The 26,693-nt window shown below is 38.3% G+C and overlaps 1 protein-coding gene across 1 annotated transcript in view; it reads left to right on the top strand.

Moving 5' to 3' along the window:
- LOC136746780 (mucin-17) overlaps positions 1 to 23,991 on the top strand; it is a 50,054-nt gene extending 26,063 nt beyond the window's left edge. The window contains exons 18-52 of the mRNA XM_066699538.1: positions 50 to 304; positions 768 to 877; positions 954 to 1,170; positions 1,496 to 1,633; positions 1,964 to 2,347; positions 2,449 to 2,760; positions 3,676 to 3,785; positions 3,871 to 4,087; positions 4,414 to 4,551; positions 5,431 to 6,306; positions 6,395 to 6,649; positions 7,126 to 7,235; positions 7,312 to 7,528; positions 7,854 to 7,991; positions 8,321 to 9,712; positions 9,801 to 10,055; positions 10,519 to 10,628; positions 10,705 to 10,921; positions 11,247 to 11,384; positions 11,714 to 12,097; positions 12,199 to 12,510; positions 13,426 to 13,535; positions 13,621 to 13,837; positions 14,164 to 14,301; positions 15,181 to 16,080; positions 16,186 to 16,440; positions 16,857 to 16,966; positions 17,043 to 17,259; positions 17,585 to 17,722; positions 18,097 to 18,480; positions 18,586 to 18,840; positions 19,255 to 19,364; positions 19,441 to 19,657; positions 21,536 to 21,673; positions 22,410 to 23,991. Coding sequence (XP_066555635.1) covers positions 50 to 304; positions 768 to 877; positions 954 to 1,170; positions 1,496 to 1,633; positions 1,964 to 2,347; positions 2,449 to 2,760; positions 3,676 to 3,785; positions 3,871 to 4,087; positions 4,414 to 4,551; positions 5,431 to 6,306; positions 6,395 to 6,649; positions 7,126 to 7,235; positions 7,312 to 7,528; positions 7,854 to 7,991; positions 8,321 to 9,712; positions 9,801 to 10,055; positions 10,519 to 10,628; positions 10,705 to 10,921; positions 11,247 to 11,384; positions 11,714 to 12,097; positions 12,199 to 12,510; positions 13,426 to 13,535; positions 13,621 to 13,837; positions 14,164 to 14,301; positions 15,181 to 16,080; positions 16,186 to 16,440; positions 16,857 to 16,966; positions 17,043 to 17,259; positions 17,585 to 17,722; positions 18,097 to 18,480; positions 18,586 to 18,840; positions 19,255 to 19,364; positions 19,441 to 19,657; positions 21,536 to 21,673; positions 22,410 to 22,627 — 9,692 coding nt within the window. The 3' untranslated portion in view covers positions 22,628 to 23,991. The remainder of the gene's footprint in view (positions 1 to 49; positions 305 to 767; positions 878 to 953; positions 1,171 to 1,495; positions 1,634 to 1,963; positions 2,348 to 2,448; positions 2,761 to 3,675; positions 3,786 to 3,870; positions 4,088 to 4,413; positions 4,552 to 5,430; positions 6,307 to 6,394; positions 6,650 to 7,125; positions 7,236 to 7,311; positions 7,529 to 7,853; positions 7,992 to 8,320; positions 9,713 to 9,800; positions 10,056 to 10,518; positions 10,629 to 10,704; positions 10,922 to 11,246; positions 11,385 to 11,713; positions 12,098 to 12,198; positions 12,511 to 13,425; positions 13,536 to 13,620; positions 13,838 to 14,163; positions 14,302 to 15,180; positions 16,081 to 16,185; positions 16,441 to 16,856; positions 16,967 to 17,042; positions 17,260 to 17,584; positions 17,723 to 18,096; positions 18,481 to 18,585; positions 18,841 to 19,254; positions 19,365 to 19,440; positions 19,658 to 21,535; positions 21,674 to 22,409) is intronic.
- Positions 23,992 to 26,693: the final 2,702 nt, after the last annotated feature.

The raw sequence follows: 26,693 nt of genomic DNA, 5'->3' as shown, positions 1-26,693 counted from the left end.
CAGTTGTTGCAATTCATGTCTTATATGTTCTCTTTGGTCTTATTTACAGAAAGCAGTGCAGTTACTTTCATCCAACTAGAGGATGTAACCAGCAATTCAATCAGTGTGAGCTGGAGTGGACTTAATCTCAATGCCCAGATCCAGTATAGAGTGATGCTGATTTCCAACACTGTACAAAATGAAACTATCACTTATGGAAATAGACTTCAATTTACAGATCTGTATCCTGGAGTATCGTATACTCTCACTGTAGAAATAACCTCTTGTGAAGACAGGAAAGACATCTCAAAAGTCATTACTACTGGTATGTATTTCAAATATATAGCCTACCTACTTTTGTGTACGCTGAAAGTAAATTCTTAATAAAGATAGTTCATACAGGCATTTTTTGTATTGTTATAGCAGGCAAAAAGATCAGAGTTACATAAAAGTGATGCCCAGTATCTGCATTGATAAGAACTTGCCCGGACAGTACACATATAAAGTATTTCTGTAACTATTCTAATGAATCAAACGACATGCTCATAAGGCATTGAGCAAATAAAGAAATACTAAAATACTAAACTAGGAGAATGACTAATTGACATCCATCCATCCACTTTCTATATCCATCTCATCTAGTACAGGATAACATTATTTTTAACATCAAATTTTGCTGTTGAATTCAAAGAAAGGAAATGATTTACCTTGGTCTATAGACTTAAACTGATGTTTTTCTACTGGCATTTTTTAAACCCAAATTTTTTTTCTCCTTTTCTTGCATGAAGCTGCACGAATCTATAACTTAGCAGTATACATTCAAGAGGTGTTTCTCCCTGCTTATGAGAACACAAGTAGTCCAGAGTTTCAGAGCATGTCTGCAAAGTTCAAGTCAGAGGTAAGAGATTTGTCTCGCAACATCTACATATATGAATACATGAAGAATTGTTCTTAACTCACACCTTCTGTTTCAGATCGAGAAAAACCTTCCAGCGCAATTCCAGGCGTACATCAAGTCCAATGCAATGAGGGTGGTGATCAATGCCATTCGCCAAGGGAGTGTGATTGTTGACTCTGAAATAGTCACAGAGCTTGACATCCCCAGCAACACTTCCAGCATTGAGAACAGTTTCCTTAATGCTCTAAAAAATTCTACACTTGCAGTGGACCTAAACCGGACATATATTGGAGGTAAGACTTCCTTTGTACACGGTCCAAATCTGAGGACTTTCCATTTCACAGTGCTGTTAATTCTCTGCAGCCCTTTTTTCATTGTGAGGAGCATCACCAAGCACATCACACAACATGTCATAATAGGTCATAGAAGAGTACGGCAGAGAACTGATCTATAAAACACAGACAAGTAATCCTTAGTTTCTTACAGAGGTGTGTTTCACATAATTATCTGTGAAGTTAATTTGGTATGTTTGGAATGGAAAAGAAAGTGTCCTGGAGACTGAATCTGAGTTACGGTGTGCAGTTTGTGTATTGATTATTTGAACTTGGTGTTTTGCAGAGGCTAATGCTTGCCTACAAGGAACTGAATCCTGCTCAGCAAATGCCACATGTTCTACTGAAGGGGCCTCCTATACTTGTGCTTGTCTGGAAGGATTCACAGATCTAAGCCCCGCTGTTCCTGGGAGGGATTGCTTTGGTATTTGAAAATTAACCAAACTATATACATGTATATGAATGTGATTTTTGGGGGAAGAACCAGATTGTTTACAAATATTTTGGGAATATTTGTCTAATCCTTTTGGGACAAACAATGCATTGAAGGGAGTAAACCATGTTCAGCCTTCATCAATTTATATTCCACTGTCACTTCTCCTAAAGTATTACTGTTAGAAAAGGCTCGCTGCTCATTCTCACTCTCAGCTCTCCACCCAATGCTATAAAATAATGTTTCCATATAGTACATACATATTGTTAATTAAGAGAATTGTAGTATAAAAATGTTCTTCATCTTCCACTGCCTCCACAGTCACCACACCTGGAGGCACAACATCACCAACCACAGCACCATCTTCAACATCTCTGGGTTCAACAATAAGGGAATCTTCCACACATCCTGCCACCACAACAACTGGACCAACACCTCAAACATCAGAAACCAGCCAGCCAATGACAGCAGGAATGCCATCACCCTCAGTCTCGATACAATCCACCACAACAGATACAACTTCCTCTGTAACAAGCACCATGTCACCTCCAGCCACAACTGGTCACTCAACACCTTCATCTTCCCCAACGGAGAAAACTACTCTACATTTGTCTACACAGGTTGTGTCTACATCAGCCTCAACTTCTACATTGACTACCAGAGCTACAACCACAGCAAAAAGCTCAGGTCCAACCACCAACTGTAGTAAGTTCAATCGTCATTTAATTGTAACATATAAATGGTTATAATGAAGAAAAATACAATGCTTGCAATGAATCTTTCTATGTTCTGTTTCTTATTTACAGAAAGCAGTGCAGTTACTTTCATCAAACTAGAGGAAGTAACCAGCAATTCAATCAGTGTGAGCTGGAGTGGACTTAATCTCAATGCCCAGATCCAGTACAGAGTGATGCTGATTTCCAACACTGTACAAAATGATATAACCTCTTGTGAAAAAAGACATACTTTTTCACATCTGTATCCCGGAGTAAATGAAATTAACACTTATGAAAAAAGACATACATTTTCACATCTGTATCCCGGAGTGAAGTATACTCTCACTGTGGAAATGACCTCATGCAAACAGAAAAAAGTGATTTCAAAAATGATTACTACTGGTATGTATCTCAAATATATATCTCTTCTTCATAAAGGCATGTTTTGTATTATCACTGAGGACAAAGAAATAAAAGTTATGCCCATTACCCACATTGCTAATAATTTGCCTTCACAGTACACATATACATTTTACTTTGTAACTATTCAAATTAATGTAATGATATCTTCATAAGGCACCGGATCAGTTAAGGAAAATGTTGAATATTAAACTTGTAGAATGACCAAATGACATCCATCTTTCCATTTTCTATAACCACTTCATCCATGGTCACGATGAACCAATGGTCCTATTATGTTTAATATCTAATTTTGCTGGTGAATCAAAAGGTAATAAATGATCTGAATTGTTATCATGTAACATCAAGTATTAGTGGGGAAACTATTTTGGTGCTATTGGCAGATTTGATTCAATTGCCAATTATACTTCTTCCTAGCAAAGCGATCCCACCCTTTGAATACATTGTGGGGAGGAAAGTAGGAAATTGTTAACAGGGTTTAATTGACTGGCAATTTCTACATTGACAATGTCAATTTGCAAGTACCTTAAGTGGTTAGATGGTCTGCCGGTAGTGCTGGACTGTGTCTCTGAACAAGAAGGGAACACTATAAACACATTAGTCGCCATTTTCTAGAAGATTCCCATGCAGCAATCAGTAACGATCTATGAATATTCACATTAAAATATGTTCGAATGTATTTTTAACCAAAAGCAATATGTGTTAACTAAATAGTTCACATTTTATATTTAGTTTTTTTAATCGCCATTCGAATAACTTTAACATCCCTCAATGTAGCAGATACACCAAATTAAATACCAGCTACTATTTCCTGTTATATGTTATATAGAGTAAAATCTGTTAATTTTCATTGCCATTTTGTAAACCAAAAACCACTTTTCTTTTTCTTCTTTAAAGCTGCACGAGTCTATAATGCAGAGGCATACATTCAAGAGCTGTTTTTGCCCTCTTATGAGAATACATGTCGTCCAGAGTTTAAGAGCATGTCTGCAAAGTTCAGGAAGGAGGTAAGAGATTTGTCTTGCAAAATCTTAATATATGAATCAATGAAGATATGTTATTAAACACCCCCTGCACACACTTCTCTTGCAGATCGAAAAAAACCTTCCAAAGGAATTCCAGGCGTACATTAAGTCCAAAACAATGAGGCTGGTGATCAATGCTATTCGCAAAGGGAGTGTGATTGTTGTCTTTGACATAGTCACAGCCCTTGACGTCCCCAGCAACACTTCTAGCATTCAAAAAAGTTTCCTTAATGCTCTACAAAAATCTACTCTTGCAGTGGATCTAAAACGGACACATATTGTAGGTAAGTCTTGCCTTGAACACAGTCCAAATCTGAGGACATTTAATTTCAGTGCTGTTAATTCTCTGCAGCCCTTTCCTTCATTGTGAGGATCGTCACCAAGCACGTCACACAACATGTCATAATAGGTCATAGAAGAGTACGGCAGAAAACTGATCTATAAAACACAGACACGTTATCTTTAGTTTCTTACAGAGGTGGGGTTAGCATACTTATCTGTGATGTAAATTTAGTGTCTTTGAAAAGGGGAAAAAAAACAGTCCTGGAGACTGAATCTGAGTTACGGTGTGCAGTTTGTGTATTGATTATTTGAACTTGGTGTTTTGCAGAGGCTAATGCTTGCCTACAAGGAACTGATTCCTGCTCAGCAAATGCCACATGTTCTACTGAAGGGGCCTCCTATACTTGTGCTTGTCTGGAAGGATTCACAGATCTAAGCCCCGCTGTTCCTGGGAGGGATTGCTATGGTAATTGAAAATTAACCAAACTATAAACATGTATATGAATGTGATTTTGGGGGAAGAACCAGATTGTTTATGAATATTTAATAAATATTTGTCTAATGTAGTACTTTTGTAAACTGCTGAAATATATTCTGATTAAGGGTTTATTTTTGGGACAAACGATTGTGGTGGAAGAGAGTATTTGGAGTAAGGAGTTCTAATCAGAATGTACTACGTTCACGGGAAGAACAGCAGACATACAACTCAAAAGATTTTAGGCTAGCATAACACTGTTCTTCAATATTTTTGAGGTAATACAAGGCTTTAATATCCCCTCTGGGACATACCCTCAAGGGGTTTGACATTTTACAAACAGTGTCTGAATGGTCATTTCTAATAACTAGCAGTGATTTCATTGGTATTCTAAACTAAGCCTTCCCATCTCATCAACATTATAATAATTACTCATGAATAATAATCATTAACCTCTACATTGCCAATTGCATTGGAAGTTAATTTGCAGATAATACGTTGCAGGAAAGGAATGTGAGTTGCTGATAACAGAAGAAAGGAGTGATAGAAAAGTTAAGAGAAGAATGCAGGCCATTAAAGTTACTAACACAAACGTCAGATTCATGGCACACAAAATACAAAGAAAGACTAGAATATATATTTTTCCCCCATACAATGCATTGAAGGGAGTAAACCATGTTCAGCCTTCATCAATTTATATTCCACTGTCACTTCTCCTACAGTATTACTGTTAGAAAAGGCTCGCTGCTCATTCTCACTCTCAGCTCTCCACCCATTGCTATAAAATAATGTTTCCATATAGTACATACATATTGTTATTTAAGAGAATTGAAGTATTAAAATGTTCTTCATCTTCCACTGCCTCCACAGTCACCACACCTGGAGGCACAACATCACCAACCACAGCACCATCTTCAACATCTCTGAGTTCAACAATAAGGGAATCTTCCACACATCCTGCCACCACAACAACTGGACCAACACCTCAAACATCAGAAACCAGCCAGCCAATGACAGCAGGAATGCCATCACCCTCAGTCTCGATACAATCCACCACAACAGCTACAGCTTCCTCTGTAACAAGCACCATGTCACCTCCAGCCACAACTGGTCACTCAACACCTTCATCTTCCCAAACACAAAGTGTAACATCATTAACACCCACCATCACTGATTCAAATATTTCTAGAACAACAGTGACCATTGGCAGTCCTACCACAACTGTAGGTTACTCAACAACCACTGCTCCAATCACAACTATGTCTTCTACAATGCCAAACATAATAAGTACAGCAACAGGGACCAGAAGTGAAAGTACACCTGGAATCACCATAACTTCTTCTCATGTTGCAACTGAAAGTTTGTCATCTTCCACTGCCTCCACAGTCACAGCACCTGAAGGCACAACATTGCAAACTTCTGCACCATCTTCAACATCTCAGAGTTCACCTACACATGAGTCCTCCACACAACCTGCCACCACCACAACTGGACCAACACCTCAAACATCAGAAACCAGCCAGCCAATGACAGCAGGAATGCCATCACCCTCAGTCTCGATACAATCCACCACAACAGCTACAGCTTCCACTGTAACAAGCACCATGTCACCTCCAGCCACAACTGGTCACTCAACATCTTCATCTTCTCCAACTGAGACAACAACTCTACAATTGTCTACAGAGGTTGCGTCTACATCAGCCTCATCCTCTACATTGACTACCTCTGGTTCTATCACCATTTGTAGTAAGTTAAATTTATAAATGGAAATAATAAAAAAAAATACAGTTGTTGCAATTCATGTCTTATATGTTCTCTTTGGTCTTATTTACAGAAAGCAGTGCAGTTACTTTCATCCAACTAGAGGATGTAACCAGCAATTCAATCAGTGTGAGCTGGAGTGGACTTAATCTCAATGCCCAGATCCAGTATAGAGTGATGCTGATTTCCAACACTGTACAAAATGAAACTATCACTTATGGAAATAGACTTCAATTTACAGATCTGTATCCTGGAGTATCGTATACTCTCACTGTAGAAATAACCTCTTGTGAAGACAGGAAAGACATCTCAAAAGTCATTACTACTGGTATGTATTTCAAATATATAGCCTACCTACTTTTGTGTACGCTGAAAGTAAATTCTTAATAAAGATAGTTCATACAGGCATTTTTTGTATTGTTATAGCAGGCAAAAAGATCAGAGTTACATAAAAGTGATGCCCAGTATCTGCATTGATAAGAACTTGCCCGGACAGTACACATATAAAGTATTTCTGTAACTATTCTAATGAATCAAACGACATGCTCATAAGGCATTGAGCAAATAAAGAAATACTAAAATACTAAACTAGGAGAATGACTAATTGACATCCATCCATCCACTTTCTATATCCATCTCATCTAGTACAGGATTGTGCTGAACATATTAACATTATTTGTTACATCTAATTTTGCTGTTGAATTCAAAGGAAGAAGTGATATGCATTGTTCTATAGACTTAAACTGATGTTTTTCTTCTGCCATTTTTTAAACCCAAAACATTTTTCCTTTTTCTTGCATGAAGCTGCACGAATCTATAACTTAGAGGTATACATTCAAGAGCTGTTTCTCCCTGCTTATGAGAACACAAGTAGTCCAGAGTTTCAGAGCATGTCTGCAAAGTTCAAGTCAGAGGTAAGAGATTTGTCTCGCAACATCTACATATATGAATACATGAAGAATTGTTCTTAACACACACGTTCTGTTTCAGATCGAGAAAAACCTTCCAGCGCAATTCCAGGCGTACATCAAGTCCAATTCAATGAGGGTGGTGATCAATGCCATTCGCCAAGGGAGTGTGATTGTTGACTCTGAAATAGTCACAGACCTTGACATCCCCAGCAACACTTCCAGCATTGAGAACAGTTTCCTTAATGCTCTAAAAAATTCTACACTTGCAGTGGACCTAAACCGGACATATATTGGAGGTAACACTTCCTTTGTACACGGTCCAAATCTGAGGACTTTCCATTTCACAGTGCTGTTAATTCTCTGCAGCCCTTTTTTCATTGTGAGGAGCATCACCAAGCACATCACACAACATGTCATAATAGGTCATAGAAGAGTTCGGCAGAGAACTGATCTATAAAACACAGACACGTTATCTTTAGTTTCTTACAGATGTGGGGTTAGCATAATTATCTGTGAAGTTAATTTGGTATGTTTGGAATGGAAAAGAAAGTGTCCTGGAGACTGAATCTGAGTTACGGTGTGCAGTTTGTGTATTGATTATTTGAACTTGGTGTTTTGCAGAGGCTAATGCTTGCCTACAAGGAACTGATTCCTGCTCAGCAAATGCCACATGTTCTACTGAAGGGGCCTCCTATACTTGTGCTTGTCTGGAAGGATTCACAGATCTAAGCCCCGCTGTTCCTGGGAGGGATTGCTTTGGTAATTGAAAATAAGCAAAACTATAAACATGTATATGAATGTGATTTTGGGCGAAGAACCAGATTGTTTACAAATATTTCAGGAATATTTGTCTAATCCTTTTGGGACAAACAATGCATTGAAGGGAGTAAACAATGTTCAGCCTTCATCAATTTATATTCCACTGTCACTTCTCCTAAAGTATTACTGTTAGAAAAGGCTTGCTGCTCATTCTCACTCTCAGCTCTCCACCCAATGCTATAAAATAATGTTTCCATATAGTACATACATATTGTTATTTAAGAGAATTGTAGTATAAAAATGTTCTTCATCTTCCACTGCTTCCATAGTCACCACACCTGGAGGCACAACATCACCATCCACAGCACCATCTTCAACATCTCTGAGTTCAACAATAAGGGAATCTTCCACACATCCTGCCACCACAACAACTGGACCAACACCTCAAACATCAGAAACCAGCCAGCCAATGACAGCAGGAATGCCATCACCCTCAGTCTCGATACAATCCACCACAACAGCTACAACTTTCTCTGTAACAAGCACCATGTCACCTCCAGCCACAACTGGTCACTCAACACCTTCATCTTCCCAAACACAAAGTGTAACATCATTAACACCCACCATCACTGATTCAACTATTACTAAAACAACAGAAACCATTAGCAGTCCTGGCACAACAGGAGGTTCCTCAACAACCACTGCTCCAATCACAACTATGTCTTCTACTGTGTGGACCACACCAAGTGCAGAAACAGAACCTACAGCAAGTGGAACTACAAATGGATTAACTAGTACTCCTACTCAACCTGCAACAGATGGACCTTCATCCTCCACTGCCTTCACAATCACCACATCTGGAGGCACTACATCACCAACCACAGCACCATCTTCAACATCTCTGAGTTCAACAATAAGGGAATCTTCCACACAACCTGCCACCACAACAACTGGACCAACACCACAAATATCAGAAACCAGCCAGCCAATGACAGCAGGAATGCCATCACCCTCAGCCTCGATACAATCCACCACAACAGCTACAGCTTCCTCTGTAACAAGCACCATGTCACTTCCAGCCACAACTGGTCACTCAACACCTTCATCTTCCCAAACACAAAGTGTAACATCATTAACACCCACTATCACTGATTCAAATATTTCTAGAACAACAGTGACCATTGGCAGTCCTACCACAACTGTAGGTTACTCAACAACCACTGCTCCAATCACAACTATGTCTTCTACAATGCCAAACATAATAAGTACAGCAACAGGGACCAGAAGTGAAAGTACACCTGGAATCACCATAACTTCTTCTCATGTTGCAACTGAAAGTTTGTCATCTTCCACTACCTCCACAGTCACAGCACCTGAAGGCACAACATTGCAAACTTCTGCACCATCTTCAACATCTCAGAGTTCACCTACAAATGAGTCTTCCACACAACCTGCCACCACCACAACTGGAACACCTGAAACATCAGTAAGCAGCCAGCCAATGACAACGGAAATGTCATCAACCTCAGCCATGCTAGAATCCAGCACAACAGCTACAGCTTCCACTGTAACAAGCACCATGTCACCTCCTGCCACAACTGGTCACTCAACATCTTCATCTTCCCAAACTGAGACAACAACTCTACAATTGTCTACAGAGGTTGCGTCTACATCAGCCTCATCCTCTACATTGACTACCTCTGGTTCTATCACCATTTGTAGTAAGTTAAATTTATAAATGGAAATAATAAACAAAAATACAGTTGTTGCAATTCATGTCTTATATGTTCTCTTTGGTCTTATTTACAGAAAGCAGTGCTGTTACTTTCATCCAACTAGAGGATGTAACCAGCAATTCAATCAGTGTGAGCTGGAGTGGACTTAATCTCAATGCCCAGATCCAGTATAGAGTAATGCTGATTTCCAACACTGTACAAAATGAAACTATCACTTATGGAAATAGACTTCAATTTACAGATCTGTATCCTGGAGTATCGTATACTCTCACTGTAGAAATAACCTCTTGTGAAGACAGGAAAGACATCTCAAAAGTCATTACTACTGGTATGTATTTCAAATATATAGCCTACCTACTTTTGTGTACGCTGAAAGTAAATTCTTAATAAAGATAGTTCATACAGGCATTTTTTGTATTGTTATAGCAGGCAAAAAGATCAGAGTTACATAAAAGTGATGCCCAGTATCTGCATTGATAAGAACTTGCCCGGACAGTACACATATAAAGTATTTCTGTAACTATTCTAATGAATCAAACGACATGCTCATAAGGCATTGAGCAAATAAAGAAATACTAAAATACTAAACTAGGAGAATGACTAATTGACATCCATCCATCCACTTTCTATATCCATCTCATCTAGTACAGGATAACATTATTTTTAACATCAAATTTTGCTGTTGAATTCAAAGAAAGGAAATGATTTACCTTGGTCTATAGACTTAAACTGATGTTTTTCTACTGGCATTTTTTAAACCCAAATTTTTTTTCTCCTTTTCTTGCATGAAGCTGCACGAATCTATAACTTAGCAGTATACATTCAAGAGGTGTTTCTCCCTGCTTATGAGAACACAAGTAGTCCAGAGTTTCAGAGCATGTCTGCAAAGTTCAAGTCAGAGGTAAGAGATTTGTCTCGCAACATCTACATATATGAATACATGAAGAATTGTTCTTAACTCACACCTTCTGTTTCAGATCGAGAAAAACCTTCCAGCGCAATTCCAGGCGTACATCAAGTCCAATGCAATGAGGGTGGTGATCAATGCCATTCGCCAAGGGAGTGTGATTGTTGACTCTGAAATAGTCACAGAGCTTGACATCCCCAGCAACACTTCCAGCATTGAGAACAGTTTCCTTAATGCTCTAAAAAATTCTACACTTGCAGTGGACCTAAACCGGACATATATTGGAGGTAAGACTTCCTTTGTACACGGTCCAAATCTGAGGACTTTCCATTTCACAGTGCTGTTAATTCTCTGCAGCCCTTTTTTCATTGTGAGGAGCATCACCAAGCACATCACACAACATGTCATAATAGGTCATAGAAGAGTACGGCAGAGAACTGATCTATAAAACACAGACAAGTAATCCTTAGTTTCTTACAGAGGTGTGTTTCACATAATTATCTGTGAAGTTAATTTGGTATGTTTGGAATGGAAAAGAAAGTGTCCTGGAGACTGAATCTGAGTTACGGTGTGCAGTTTGTGTATTGATTATTTGAACTTGGTGTTTTGCAGAGGCTAATGCTTGCCTACAAGGAACTGAATCCTGCTCAGCAAATGCCACATGTTCTACTGAAGGGGCCTCCTATACTTGTGCTTGTCTGGAAGGATTCACAGATCTAAGCCCCGCTGTTCCTGGGAGGGATTGCTTTGGTATTTGAAAATTAACCAAACTATATACATGTATATGAATGTGATTTTGGGGGAAGAACCAGATTGTTTACAAATATTTTGGGAATATTTGTCTAATCCTTTTGGGACAAACAATGCATTGAAGGGAGTAAACCATGTTCAGCCTTCATCAATTTATATTCCACTGTCACTTCTCCTAAAGTATTACTGTTAGAAAAGGCTCGCTGCTCATTCTCACTCTCAGCTCTCCACCCAATGCTATAAAATAATGTTTCCATATAGTACATACATATTGTTAATTAAGAGAATTGTAGTATAAAAATGTTCTTCATCTTCCACTGCCTCCACAGTCACCACACCTGGAGGCACAACATCACCATCCACAGCACCATCTTCAACATCTTTGAATTCAACAATAAGGGAATCTTCCACACATCCTGCCACCACAACAACTGGACCAACACCTCAAACATCAGAAACCAGCCAGCCAATGACAGCAGGAATGCCATCACCCTCAGCCTCGATACAATCCACCACAACAGATACAACTTCCTCTGTAACAAGCACCATGTCACCTCCAGCCACAACTGGTCACTCAACACCTTCATCTTCCCCAACGGAGAAAACTACTCTACATTTGTCTACACAGGTTGTGTCTACATCAGCCTCAACCTCTACATTGACTACCAGAGCTACAACCACAGCAAAAAGCTCAGGTCCAACCACCAACTGTAGTAAGTTCAATCGTCATTTAATTGTAACATATAAATGGTTATAATGAAGAAAAATACAATGCTTGCAATGAATCTTTCTATGTTCTGTTTCTTATTTACAGAAAGCAGTGCAGTTACTTTCATCAAACTAGAGGAAGTAACCAGCAATTCAATCAGTGTGAGCTGGAGTGGACTTAATCTCAATGCCCAGATCCAGTACAGAGTGATGCTGATTTCCAACACTGTACAAAATGATATAACCTCTTGTGAAAAAAGACATACTTTTTCACATCTGTATCCCGGAGTAAATGAAATTAACACTTATGAAAAAAGACATACATTTTCACATCTGTATCCCGGAGTGAAGTATACTCTCACTGTGGAAATGACCTCATGCAAACAGAAAAAAGTGATTTCAAAAATGATTACTACTGGTATGTATCTCAAATATATATCTCTTCTTCATAAAGGCATGTTTTGTATTATCACTGAGGACAAAGAAATAAAAGTTATGCCCATTACCCACATTGCTAATAATTTGCCTTCACAGTACACATATACATTTTACTTTGTAACTATTCAAATTAATGTAATGATATCTTCATAAGGCACCGGATCAGTTAAGGAAAATGTTGAATATTAAACTTGTAGAATGACCAAATGACATCCATCTTTCCATTTTCTATAACCACTTCATCCATGGTCACGATGAACCAATGGTCCTATTATGTTTAATATCTAATTTTGCTGGTGAATCAAAAGGTAATAAATGATCTGAATTGTTATCATGTAACATCAAGTATTAGTGGGGAAACTATTTTGGTGCTATTGGCAGATTTGATTCAATTGCCAATTATACTTCTTCCTAGCAAAGCGATCCCACCCTTTGAATACATTGTGGGGAGGAAAGTAGGAAATTGTTAACAGGGTTTAATTGACTGGCAATTTCTACATTGACAATGTCAATTTGCAAGTACCTTAAGTGGTTAGATGGTCTGCCGGTAGTACTGGACTGTGTCTCTGAACAAGAAGGGAACACTATAAACACATTAGTCGCCATTTTCTAGAAGATTCCCATGCAGCAATCAGTAACGATCTATGAATATTCACATTAAAATATGTTCGAATGTATTTTTAACCAAAAGCAATATGTGTTAACTAAATAGTTCACATTTTATATTTAGTTTTTTTAATCGCCATTCGAATAACTTTAACATCCCTCAATGTAGCAGATACACCAAATTAAATACCAGCTACTATTTCCTGTTATATGTTATATAGAGTAAAATCTGTTAATTTTCATTGCCATTTTGTAAACCAAAAACCACTTTTCTTTTTCTTCTGTAAAGCTGCACGAGTCTATAATGCAGAGGCATACATTCAAGAGCTGTTTTTGCCCTCTTATGAGAATACATGTCGTCCAGAGTTTAAGAGCATGTCTGCAAAGTTCAGGAAGGAGGTAAGAGATTTGTCTTGCAAAATCTTAATATATGAATCAATTAAGATATGTTATTAAACACCCCCTGCACACACTTCTCTTGCAGATCGAAAAAAACCTTCCAAAGGAATTCCAGGCGTACATTAAGTCCAAAACAATGAGGCTGGTGATCAATGCTATTCGCAAAGGGAGTGTGATTGTTGTCTTTGACATAGTCACAGCCCTTGACGTCCCCAGCAACACTTCTAGCATTCAAAAAAGTTTCCTTAATGCTCTACAAAAATCTACTCTTGCAGTGGATCTAAAACGGACACATATTGTAGGTAAGTCTTGCCTTGAACACAGTCCAAATCTGAGGACATTTAATTTCAGTGCTGTTAATTCTCTGCAGCCCTTTCCTTCATTGTGAGGATCGTCACCAAGCACGTCACACAACATGTCATAATAGGTCATAGAAGAGTACGGCAGAAAACTGATCTATAAAACACAGACACGTTATCTTTAGTTTCTTACAGAGGTGGGGTTAGCATACTTATCTGTGATGTAAATTTAGTGTCTTTGAAAAGGGGAAAAAAAACAGTCCTGGAGACTGAATCTGAGTTACGGTGTGCAGTTTGTGTATTGATTATTTGAACTTGGTGTTTTGCAGAGGCTAATGCTTGCCTACAAGGAACTGATTCCTGCTCAGCAAATGCCACATGTTCTACTGAAGGGGCCTCCTATACTTGTGCTTGTCTGGAAGGATTCACAGATCTAAGCCCCGCTGTTCCTGGGAGGGATTGCTATGGTAATTGAAAATTAACCAAACTATAAACATGTATATGAATGTGATTTTGGGGGAAGAACCAGATTGTTTATGAATATTTAATAAATATTTGTCTAATGTAGTACTTTTGTAAACTGCTGAAATATATTCTGATTAAGGGTTTATTTTTGGGACAAACGATTGTGGTGGAAGAGAGTATTTGGAGTAAGGAGTTCTAATCAGAATGTACTACGTTCACGGGAAGAACAGCAGACATACAACTCAAAAGATTTTAGGCTAGCATAACACTGTTCTTCAATATTTTTGAGGTAATACAAGGCTTTAATATCCCCTCTGGGACATACCCTCAAGGGGTTTGACATTTTACAAACAGTGTCTGAATGGTCATTTCTAATAACTAGCAGTGATTTCATTGGTATTCTAAACTAAGCCTTCCCATCTCATCAACATTATAATAATTACTCATGAATAATAATCATTAACCTCTACATTGCCAATTGCATTGGAAGTTAATTTGCAGATAATACGTTGCAAGAAAGGAATGTGAGTTGCTGATAACAGAAGAAAGCAGTGATAGAAAAATTAAGAGAAGAATGCAGGCCATTAAAGTTACTAACACAAACGTCAGATTCATGGCACACAAAATACAAAGAAAGACTAGAATATATATTTTTCCCCCATACAATGCATTGAAGGGAGTAAACCATGTTCAGCCTTCATCAATTTATATTCCACTGTCACTTCTCCTAAAGTATTACTGTTAGAAAAGGCTCGCTGCTCATTCTCACTCTCAGCTCTCCACCCAATGCTATAAAATAATGTTTCCATATAGTACATACATATTGTTATTTAAGAGAATTGTAGTATAAAAATTTTCTTCATCTTCCACTGCCTCCACAGTCACCACACCTGGAGGCACAACATCACCAACCACAGCACCATCTTCAACATCTCTGAATTCAACAATAAGGGAATCTTCCACACATCCTGCCACCACAACAACTGGACCAACACCTCAAACATCAGAAACCAGCCAGCCAATGACAGCAGGAATGCCATCACCCTCAGTCTCGATACAATCCACCACAACAGATACAGCTTCCACTGTAACAAGCACCATGTCACCTCCAGCCACAACTGGTCACTCAACACCTTCATCTTCCCAAACGCAAAGTGTAACATCATTAACACCCACCATCACTGATTCAAATATTTCTAGAACAACAGTGACCATTGGCAGTTCTACCACAACTGTAGGTTACTCAACAACCACTGCTCCAATCACAACTATGTCTTCCACAATGCCAAACATAATAAGTACAGCAACAGTGACCAGGAGTGGAAGTACCCCTGGATTGACCATAACTTCTTCTCATGTTGCAACAGAAAGTTTGTCATCTTCCACTGCCTCCACAGTCACAGCACCTGAAAGCACAACATCAAAAACCACAGCACCATCTTCAACATCTCTGAGTTCAATAACAGTGGAATCTTCCACACATCCTGCCACCACAACAACTGGACCAACACCTCAAACATCAGAAACCAGCCAGCCAATGACAGCAGGAATGCCATCACCCTCAGCCTCGATACAATCCACCACAACAGATACAACTTCCTCTGTAACAAGCACCATGTCACCTCCAGCCACAACTGGTCACTCAACACCTTCATCTTCCCCAACGGAGAAAACTACTCTACATTTGTCTACACAGGTTGTGTCTACATCAGCCTCAACCTCTACATTGACTACCAGAGCTACAACCACAGCAAAAAGCTCAGGTCCAACCACCAACTGTAGTAAGTTCAATCGTCATTCAATTAGAACACATACAAGTAAAAATCTAACAAAGATAAACTCTTTTGCAATTCATTTTGTAATGATCTCCGTCTTCTTATTTTCAGAAAACAGTGCAGTTACTTTCATCCAACTAGAGGAAGTAACCAGCAATTTAATCAGTGTGAGCTGGAGTGGAATTAATCTCAATGCCCAGATCCAGTACAGAGTGATGCTGATTTCCAACACTGTACAAAATGAAACTATCACTTATGGAAATAGACTTCAGTTTACAGATCTGTATCCTGGAGTATCGTATACTCTCACTGTAGAAATGGCCTCATGTGAAAAGAAAAAAGTGATTTCGAAAGTCATTACTACTGGTATGTGTCTCATATCTATTTCTTTCTACACTCAAATTAAATTCTTAACAAAATATGTTTTATACAGGCATGTTTTTTATTGTTGAAGCACACACACACACAACAGTGACATAGCTAAGAATTTGCCTATACAGCACACATAGAAAGTATGTCTTTAACTATTCAAAGTATTCTAAAGTTATCTTGATAAGACACCCAATCAATTAAGGAAATATTAAAATACTGCACATGGACAATGACCAATTGACATCCATCCATCCACTTTCTATAATTAATTAGCAGTATTTATAACATCAAATTTTGCTGTTGAATTCAAAGAAAGGAAATGATTTACCTTGGTCTATAGACTTAAACTGATGTTTTTCTTCTGGCATTTTTTAAACCCAAAACATTTTTTCTCCTTTTCTTGCATGAAGCTGCACGAATCTATAACTTAGAGGTATACATTCAAGAGGTGTTTCTCCCTGCTTATGAGAACACAAGTAGTCCAGAGTTTCAGAGCATGTCTGCAAAGTTCAAGTCAGAGGTAAGAGATTTGTCTCGCAACATCTACATATATGAATACATGAAGAATTGTTCTTCACACACACGTTCTGTTTCAGATCGAGAAAAACCTTCCAGCGCAATTCCAGGCGTACATCAAGTCCAATGCAATGAGGGTGGTGATCAATGCCATTCGCCAAGGGAGTGTGATTGTTGACTCTGAAATAGTCACAGAGCTTGACATCCCCAGCAACACTTCCAGCATTGAGAACAGTTTCCTTAATGCTCTAAAAAATTCTACACTTGCAGTGGACCTAAACCGGACATATATTGGAGGTAAGACTTCCTTTGTACACGGTCCAAATCTGAGGACTTTCCATTTCACAGTGCTGTTAATTCTCTGCAGCCCTTTTTTCATTGTGAGGAGCATCACCAAGCACATCACACAACATGTCATAATAGGTCATAGAAGAGTACGGCAGAGAACTAATCCATAAAACACAGACACGTTATCTTTAGGTTCTTATAGAGGTGGGGTTAGCATAATTATCTGTGAAGTTAATTTGGTATGTTTGGAATGGAAAAGAAAGTGTCCTGGAGACTGAATCTGTGTTACGGTGTGCAGTTTGTGTATTGATTATTTGAACTTGGTGTTTTGCAGAGGCTAATGCTTGCCTACAAGGAACTGATTCCTGCTCAGCAAATGCCACATGTTCTACTGAAGGGGCCTCCTATACTTGTGCTTGTCTGGAAGGATTCACAGATCTAAGCCCCGCTGTTCCTGGGAGGGATTGCTATGGTAATTGAAAATTAACCAAACTATATACATGTATATGAATGTTAATTTGGGGGAAGAACCAGATTGTTTATGAATATTTAATAAATATTTGTCTAGTGTATTACTCTTGTATACTATTGAAATATATTCTGATGAAGGGTTTCCTTTTGGGACAAACAATGCATTGAAGGAAGTAAACCATGCTCACCCTTCATCAATTTATATTCCACTGTCACTTCTCCTAAAGTATTACTGTTAGAAAAGGCTCGCTGCTCATTCTCACTCTCAGCTCTCCACCCAATGCTATAAAATAATGTTTCCATATAGTACATACATATTGTTATTTAAGAGAAGTGTAGTATAAAAATGTTCTTCATCTTCCACTGCCTCCACAGTCACCACACCTGGAGGCACAACATCACCAACCACAGCACCATCTTCAACATCTCTGGGTTCAACAATAAGGGAATCTTCCACACATCCTGCCACCACAACAACTGGACCAACACCTCAAACATCAGAAACCAGCCAGCCAATGACAGCAGGAATGTCATCACCCTCAACCTCGATACAATCCACCACAACAGCTACAACTTCCTCTGTAACAAGCACCATGTCACCTCCAGCCACAACTGGTCACTCAACACCTTCATCTTCCCCAACAGAGAAAACTACTCTACATTTGTCTACACAGGTTGTGTCTAAATCAACCTCAACCTCTACATTGACTACCAGAGCTACAACCACAGCAAAAAGCTCAGGTCCAACCACCAACTGTAGTAAGTTCAATCGTCATTCAATTAGAACACATACAAGTAAAAATCTAACAAAGATAAACTCTTTTGCAATTCATTTTGTAATGATCTCCGTCTTCTTATTTACAGAAAGCAGTGCAGTTACTTTCATCCAACTAGAGGAAGTAACCAGCAATTTAATCAGTGTGAGCTGGAGTGGAATTAATCTCAATGCCCAGATCCAGTACAGAGTGATGCTGATTTCCAACACTGTACAAAATGAAATTATCACTTATGGAAATAGACTTCAGTTTACAGATCTGTATCCTGGAGTATCGTATACTCTCACTGTAGAAATGACCTCATGTGAAAAGAAAAAAGTGATTTCGAAAGTCATTACTACTGGTATGTGTCTCATATCTATTTCTTTCTACACTCAAATAAAATTCTTAACAAAATATGTTTTATACAGGCATGTTTTTTATTGTTGAAGCACACACACACACAACAGTGACATAGCTAAGAATTTGCCTATACAGCACACATAGAAAGTATGTCTTTAACTATTCAAAGTATTCTAAAGTTATCTTGATAAGACACCCAATCAATTAAGGAAATATTAAAATACTGCACATGGACAATGACCAACTGACATCCATCCATCCACTTTCTATAATTAATTAGCAGTATTTTTAACATCAAATTTTGCTGTTGAATTCAAAGAAAGGAAATGATTTACCTTGGTCTATAGACTTAAACTGATGTTTTTCTTCTGCCATTGTTTAAACCCAATTTTTTTTTTCCTTTTCTTGCATGAAGCTGCACGAATCTATAACTTAGAGGTATACATTCTAGAGGTGTTTCTCCCTGCTTATGAGAACACAAGTAGTCCAGAGTTTCAGAGCATGTCTGCAAAGTTCAAGTCAGAGGTAAGAGATTTGTCTCGCAACATCTACATATATGAATACATGAAGAATTGTTCTTAACTCACACCTTCTGTTTCAGATCGAGAAAAACCTTCCAGCGCAATTCCAGGCGTACATCAAGTCCAATGCAATGAGGGTGGTGATCAATGCCATTCGCCAAGGGAGTGTGATTGTTGACTCTGAAATAGTCACAGACCTTGACATCCCCAGCAACACTTCCAGCATTGAGAACAGTTTCCTTAATGCTCTAAAAAATTCTACACTTGCAGTGGACCTAAACCGGACATTTATTGGAGGTGAGACTTCCTTTGTACACGGTCCAAATCTGAGGACTTTCCATTTCACATTGCTGTTACAGTGAGGGAAAAAAGTATTTGATCCCCTGTTGATTTTGTACGTTTGCCCACTGACAAAGAAATGATCAGTCTATAATTTTAATGGTAGGTGTAGTTTAACACTGAGAGACAGAATAACAACAAAAAAATCCAGAAAAATGCATTTAAAAAAAGTTATACATTGATTTGCATGTTAATGAGGGAAATAAGTATTTGACCCTTTCGACTTAGTACTTGGTGGCAAAACCCTTGTTGGCAATCACAGAGGTCATCTCTTGTAGTTGGCCACCAGGTTTGCACACATCTCAGGAGGGATTTTGTCCCACTCCTCTTTGCAGATCCTCTCCAAGTCATTGAGGTTTCGAGGCTGACGTTTGGCAACTCGAACCTTCAGCTCCCTCCACAGATTTTTTATGGGATTAAGGTCTGGAGACTGGCTAGGCCACTCCAGGACCTTAATGTGCTTCTTCTTGAGCCACTCCTTTGTTGCCATGGCTGTGTGTTTTGGGTCATTGTCATGCTGGAATACCCATCCATGACTCATTTTCAATGCCCTGGCTGAGGGAAGGAGGTTCTCACCCAAGATTTGACGGTACATGGCCCCGTCCATCGTCCCTTTGATGCGGTGCAGTTGTCCTGTCCCCTTAGCAGAAAAACACCCCCAAAGCATAATGTTTCCACCTCCATGTTTGACGGTGGGGATGGTGTTCTTGGGGTCATTCCTCCTCCTCCAAACACGGCGAGTTGAGTTGATGCCAAAGAGCTCTATTTTGGTCTCATCTGACCACAACACTTTCACCCAGTTCTCCTCTGAATCATTCAGATGTTCATTGGCAAACTTCAGACGGGCCTGTACATGTGCTTTCTTGAGCAGGCGGACCTTGCGGGCGCTGCAGGATTTCAGTCCTTCACGGCGTAGTGTGTTACCAATTGTTTTCTTGGTGACTATGGTTCCAGCTGCCTTGAGATCATTGACGAGATCCTCCCATGTAGTTCTGGGCTGATTCCTCACCCTTCTCATGATCATTGAAACTCCAGGAGGTGAGATCTTGCATGGAGCCCCACACCGAGGGAGACTGTCAGTTATTTTGTGTTTCTTCCATTTGCGAATAATCGCACCAGCTGTTGTCACCTTCTCACCAAGCTGCTTGGTGATGGTCTTGTAGCCCATTCCAGCCTTGTGTAGGTCTACAATCTTGTCCCTGACATCCTTGGACAGCTCTTTGGTCTTGGCCATGGTGGAGAATTTGGAATCTGATTGATTGCTTATGTGGACAGGTGTCTTTTATACAGGTAACGAGCTGAGATTAGGAGCACTCCCTTTAAGAGAAAACACACCTGGGAGCCAGAAATCTTGCTGATTGATAGGGGATCAAATACTTATTTCACTCATTAACATGCAAATCAATTTATAACTTTTTTTAAAGGCGTTTTTCTGGATTTTGTTGTTGTTATTCTGTCTCTCACTGTTAAAATACACCTACCATTAAAATTTTTGACTGATCATTTCTTTGTCAGTGGGCAAACGTACAAAATCAGCAGGGGATCAAATACTTTTTCCCCCTCACTGTAATTCTCTGCAGCCCTTTTTCATTGTGAGGAGCATCACCAAGCACATCACACAACATGTCATAATAGGTCATAGAAGAGTACGGCAGAGAACTGATCTATAAAACACAGACACGTTATCTTTAATTTCTTACAGATGTGGGGTTAGCATAATTATCGGTGATGTAAATTTAGTGTCTTTGAAAGGCGAAAAAAAAACAGTCCTGGAGACTGAATCTGAGTTACGGTGTGCAGTTTGTGTATTGATTATTTGAACTTGGTGTTTTGCAGAGGCTAATGCTTGCCTACAAGGAACTGATTCCTGCTCAGCAAATGCCACATGTTCTACTGAAGGGGCCTCCTATACTTGTGCTTGTCTGGAAGGATTCACAGATCTAAGCCCCGCTGTTCCTGGGAGGGATTGCTATGGTAACATTTTGTTTGTTTTTAATACAGAAATGTATGAATGTGTTTTTGGAGGTAGAACCAGCCTTGTTTATGGAGATTCATGAAATATACTTCTCATTCACAGCTTTTGTAATGTAGTTTGATTTTTGGTTTCAGTTTTGGGACAGACAATGCATCAAAAGGAGGAAACCATATTTTACCTTATTACATTTTTATTCCACTGGATTTGACATTTCCCCTCAAATGTTCTTGTGTTAGAACATGCTTGCTGTCCATTCTGACACTCAGCTCTCTGCCCATTGGTATTCAATAATGTTAGCATATAGTAAACATGGATTTTAATATATATATTTTTTGTCATTTTTTTATATTTACTGTGATATTACCCTAATAATAAAGAAAATGTACTCAGGGGAGTATTGGAATAACAATAATGTAATCCACTTCACTACAGGGGCTGTTACATCTGCTGTGATACCCACATACCTTACCCAAACCACATAAGAAATATAAATTAAACGAGATCTACAGTATGGAGCAGTTTTGATGTACAAGTATTTAAATGTCACACCAGTATCAAGTATCTTAAGTTTTTTATTTGTTGCGTTTGCATTATTTTTGTTATTTGTTTTGGGGGGGGGGTACATTAAATTTAGTATTTATTTCTTAATACTGCCAAAATAGCAACAAAAACTCTCAGTTTGATAATGTGTGTTGTTGATATTGTTAACCACCTCCTTACTCCTGTCTTGTGCAGCAACCAAACCAACAGAAGATGTCGATTCAGGCTGGAGAACAGCGGTCATTGTGCTGGGTGTTATCTTGGGCTGTGTTTTGCTGATCATAATAATTATTGCCCTATTTATCACAGAAAGGTATAGAATTAAAAGGCATTCTACATATGAAATACAGCAACGCGCTGAAAAATTTGTTCCGCCTGGAGTAATAGGAAATTTTTACTACAAGGGTATGTAGTTAATATATCTGTATGCTCTTTTATTCAACTCTCAGGGATTTATACATAAACATGTTGCAGCATAATTTAAAGTATATTTAAACCTGCTAATTAATAAATCAATGTACTGTATTGCATATTATACTGAAAACAAAATCACATTAATTAGTTTAGTTTACCATTAAAAGATTAATATAGATATCATTTATTATTTCTACTGTTATCTTTTTGGTTGTTTTAAGTAAATCTTACAAGCAATATTATCTCTATCTAATTTTAAGGCTATTTAGTACATTTTTGTTTTCCTTTTCCTTTCAATGTTTACACAATGCATTATTGTTTTATATTTATGCTAGATTTATGAGGAAAATAGTTTTATGATAACATAAATATGCCTATTTAGTCTAATTGCACAGTTGAATAGGTGTTATGCAGTCATCCCAGTATGCCACCAGAGGTCTTCCTTCCCCATATTCTAACCCTCACATTCCTCAGCAATATGTGCACTTGCTCCTTCCACCCTCTCCTCCATTGGTCCAGCACTCCCAGCCTCTATTACCTGCTTCCCTCTTCCCAGCTACTATATACCCAATTTTTCCACAAACACTTTGTGAAGTATTGTATTCTCTGAGAGTTGCATCACCAAGCACTGTTTATTTACCACTGACTCCTACATCTTTGACCCTTGCCTTCCTTTTTACCTATCTCCTGGATTTCCTGCATTGCTACGTTAGCCTGTGTACTGACCTTCCTGCTTGTCTAATTACCACGTCTCCTGGATTTCCCTCTGGACTCTGTTTGCTGGTTTTGACCCCTTGCCTGTCTCTGACTCAGCTCCACCCTGTGCTTCCGCACTTGGGTCCGAACCTCCTGTCCACTGCCCGGCTGTGACAATAGGCTACTACAGATTATTTTCACCCTTCACCCTGAACATCTCCTATACTTAAATAAATTCTGAATTGCTCTGGTAATTATATTACACTGAACAAAAAACAAACTGTGACTTAGACACAGTATATAATTGTAACTATGCAGTAGTATATAGCCTTTGCATCTTATTCTAATGTATCCACACAATGTATGGTAAAAAGATACACAACTGCACTTTAACAAAATTAATGTAATATTTTTGTGTATATGTGCATATGGTTATTTTTCTAATAAACACAGCTGGTGTCTCTAATATGTGTGTTTTGATATAGATTAAAGAAATGGTATCTTAAAAATAATTGACATTGATATTTAAATTGTTATTTTTAAATTGACTTTTATTCTGCCTTGCTAATATGAGGGTGTATTTATGTTATTTATGTATTTGTTACTCAGTGTTCTTTTGTGTCTTTCGTTACTGGGAATTGTTTCACGTTAAACCTTTTCAAACTAAGCCTACTGTTGTTTTTGTTATTATTATTGTTCTTATTATTATGCTAACATTATTTTTTATAAAAACAATAGTGGATAAAAAATTGCCTTTTCATGGGAACAGGCAGAAAACTCTCAATTACTACAATTTGATGGATACTGATAATATCAATGTATTAAATCCATTAACATGAGACTTCATGTTTACTGTTTCTGATAAATATATGAGTATATATGGCAAGCCATTGTGACATTTAATCCATAATTACTGATATCAAAAATACAATTGCTGATATCAGCAATTCATGGCACGTCGTTGTGACGTCCTTAACCAGATGTTAATTTAGTATGGATTTTTGATATCAAGAATACAGTTGTTGATATCAAGAATACAATTTCTGATATCAAAAATACAATTGCTGATATCAAGAATTAACTGCCAATTTTTGATATCAACAGATGTATTTTTGATATCAGTAATTATAGATTCAATGTCACAATGGCTCACCATGTAACATTTATTTTTACAAAGCCTATACATAGCCTACATGCATACATACATTACACACATACCATATTTGTAAAATACAATTTATTGTTAGGACTAGGATAATTGTTTAATCTATCATCCTGAATAGTGTATCATACCTGTACCAGTATTGCCAGAATACTTTTAAAATATACTGGTTGAAATCTCTGAGCTATATTCCCCCCTCAGTTATTATATATATACACTCACCTAAAGGATTATTAGGAACACCTGTTCAATTTCTCATTAATGCAATTATCTAACCAACCAATCACATGGCAGTTGCTTCAATGCATTTAGGGGTATGGTCCTGGTCAAGACAATCTCCTGAACTCCAAACTGAATGTCTGAATGGGAAAGAAAGGTGATTTAAGCAATTTTGAGCGTGGCATGGTTGTTGGTGCCAGACGGGCCGGTCTGAGTATTTCACAATCTGCTCAATTACTGGGATTTTCAAGCACAACCATTTCTAGGGTTTACAAAGAATGGTGTGAAAAGGGAAAAACATCCAGTATGCGGCAGTCCTGTGGGCGAAAATGCCTTGTTGATGCTAGAGGTCAGAGGAGAATGGGCCGACTGATTCAAGCTGATAGAAGAGCAACTTTGACTGAAATAACCACTCGTTACAACCGAGGTATGCAGCAAAGCATTTGTGAAGCCACAACACGTACAACCTTGAGGCGGATGGGCTACAACAGCAGAAGACCCCACCGGGTACCACTCATCTCCACTACAAATAGGAAAAAGAGGCTACAATTTGCACAAGCTCACCAAAATTGGACAGTTGAAGACTGGAAAAATGTTGCCTGGTCTGATGAGTCTCGATTTCTGTTGAGACATTCAGATGGTAGAGTCAGAATTTGGCGTAAACAGATGAGAACATGGATCCATCATGCCTTGTTACCACTGTGCAGGCTGGTGGTGGTGGTGTAATGGTGTGGGGGAGGTTTTCTTGGCACACTTTAGGCCCCTTAGTGCCAATTGGGCATCGTTTAAATGCTACGGCCTACCTGAGCATTGTTTCTGACCATGTCCATCCCTTTATGACCACCATGTACCCATCCTCTGATGGCTACTTCCAGCAGGATAATGCACCATGTCACAAAGGTCGAATCATTTCAAATTGGTTTCTTGAACATGACAATGAGTTCACTGTACTAAACTGGCCCCCACAGTAACCAGATCTCAACCCAATAGAGCATCTTTGGGATGTGGTGGAACGGGAGCTTCGTGCCCTGGATGTGCATCCCACAAAACTCCATCAACTGCAAGATGCTATCCTATCAATATGGGCCAACATTTCTAAAGAATGCTTTCAGCACCTTGTTGAATCAATGCCACGTAGAATTAAGGCAGTTCTGAAGGTGAAAGGGGGTCAAACACAGTATTAGTATGGTGTTCCTAATAATCCTTTAGGTGAGTGTATATATGCACTGGTTTTTACAGCACTGTCTAGCCTTTGTTCGTTGTGATTGTTGCAGTTTATACACCCCGTTGTGATTGGTTTGCTGTGTATTCATCCCGTTGTGATTGGTTGTTTTACTGCACGTCTTTGTGTGAAGAAGTTAGAGTTCAGTTCAGTTCGGAGCGGCAATTAATAGAAATGTCTGGTTTGGAATATTACAATAGAGGTATACATGTGTAACTGTATGTAACAGCACATACAATTACAACCTTTGCTTTTTGAATAATCATTATTGTTTGTCTATATGTTATGATACACATTTTTAAAAATAGTTTATAACCTGTCTGGAAACAGCACCATAGTTTGGCTTCGCTGAGCATCTGTCTATCAGACAACCCTGACACGGATGTACTTAGAACTAACCGTTTTTAACCGTTGTATTGAATGACCAACTACAGTCAAGAGCTATTAAAAATGTGTGTATATATAACATTTCACACTACATATTCACTTACCGTACACTCGATCTATGTACACACATAGCACAGATAGTTTTGGTTAAAACATAATGAATAGCCTACTATTTATTGCTAAAATATGAACATATTTCATAATCTAATACAGCCCGATAATAATCTATACAATCAATAGAACAATAAAAACATAAAAATAAAATGTATATATTCAAATATTATGTATAACGCTATCATATTTAAATAAAATAGGCAGAATTTAGAAATAAAATAATAATAATATGACTTACCTGCACTACCTCTAAACTGCTTCTTCA

The sequence above is a fragment of the Amia ocellicauda genome, chromosome 3 (genome assembly GCF_036373705.1).
Source record: "Amia ocellicauda isolate fAmiCal2 chromosome 3, fAmiCal2.hap1, whole genome shotgun sequence".
Taxonomy (NCBI): domain Eukaryota; kingdom Metazoa; phylum Chordata; class Actinopteri; order Amiiformes; family Amiidae; genus Amia; species Amia ocellicauda.
Note: the sequence above shows the minus strand (reverse complement) of the source record. Positions and strands in the feature narration are given on the sequence as shown.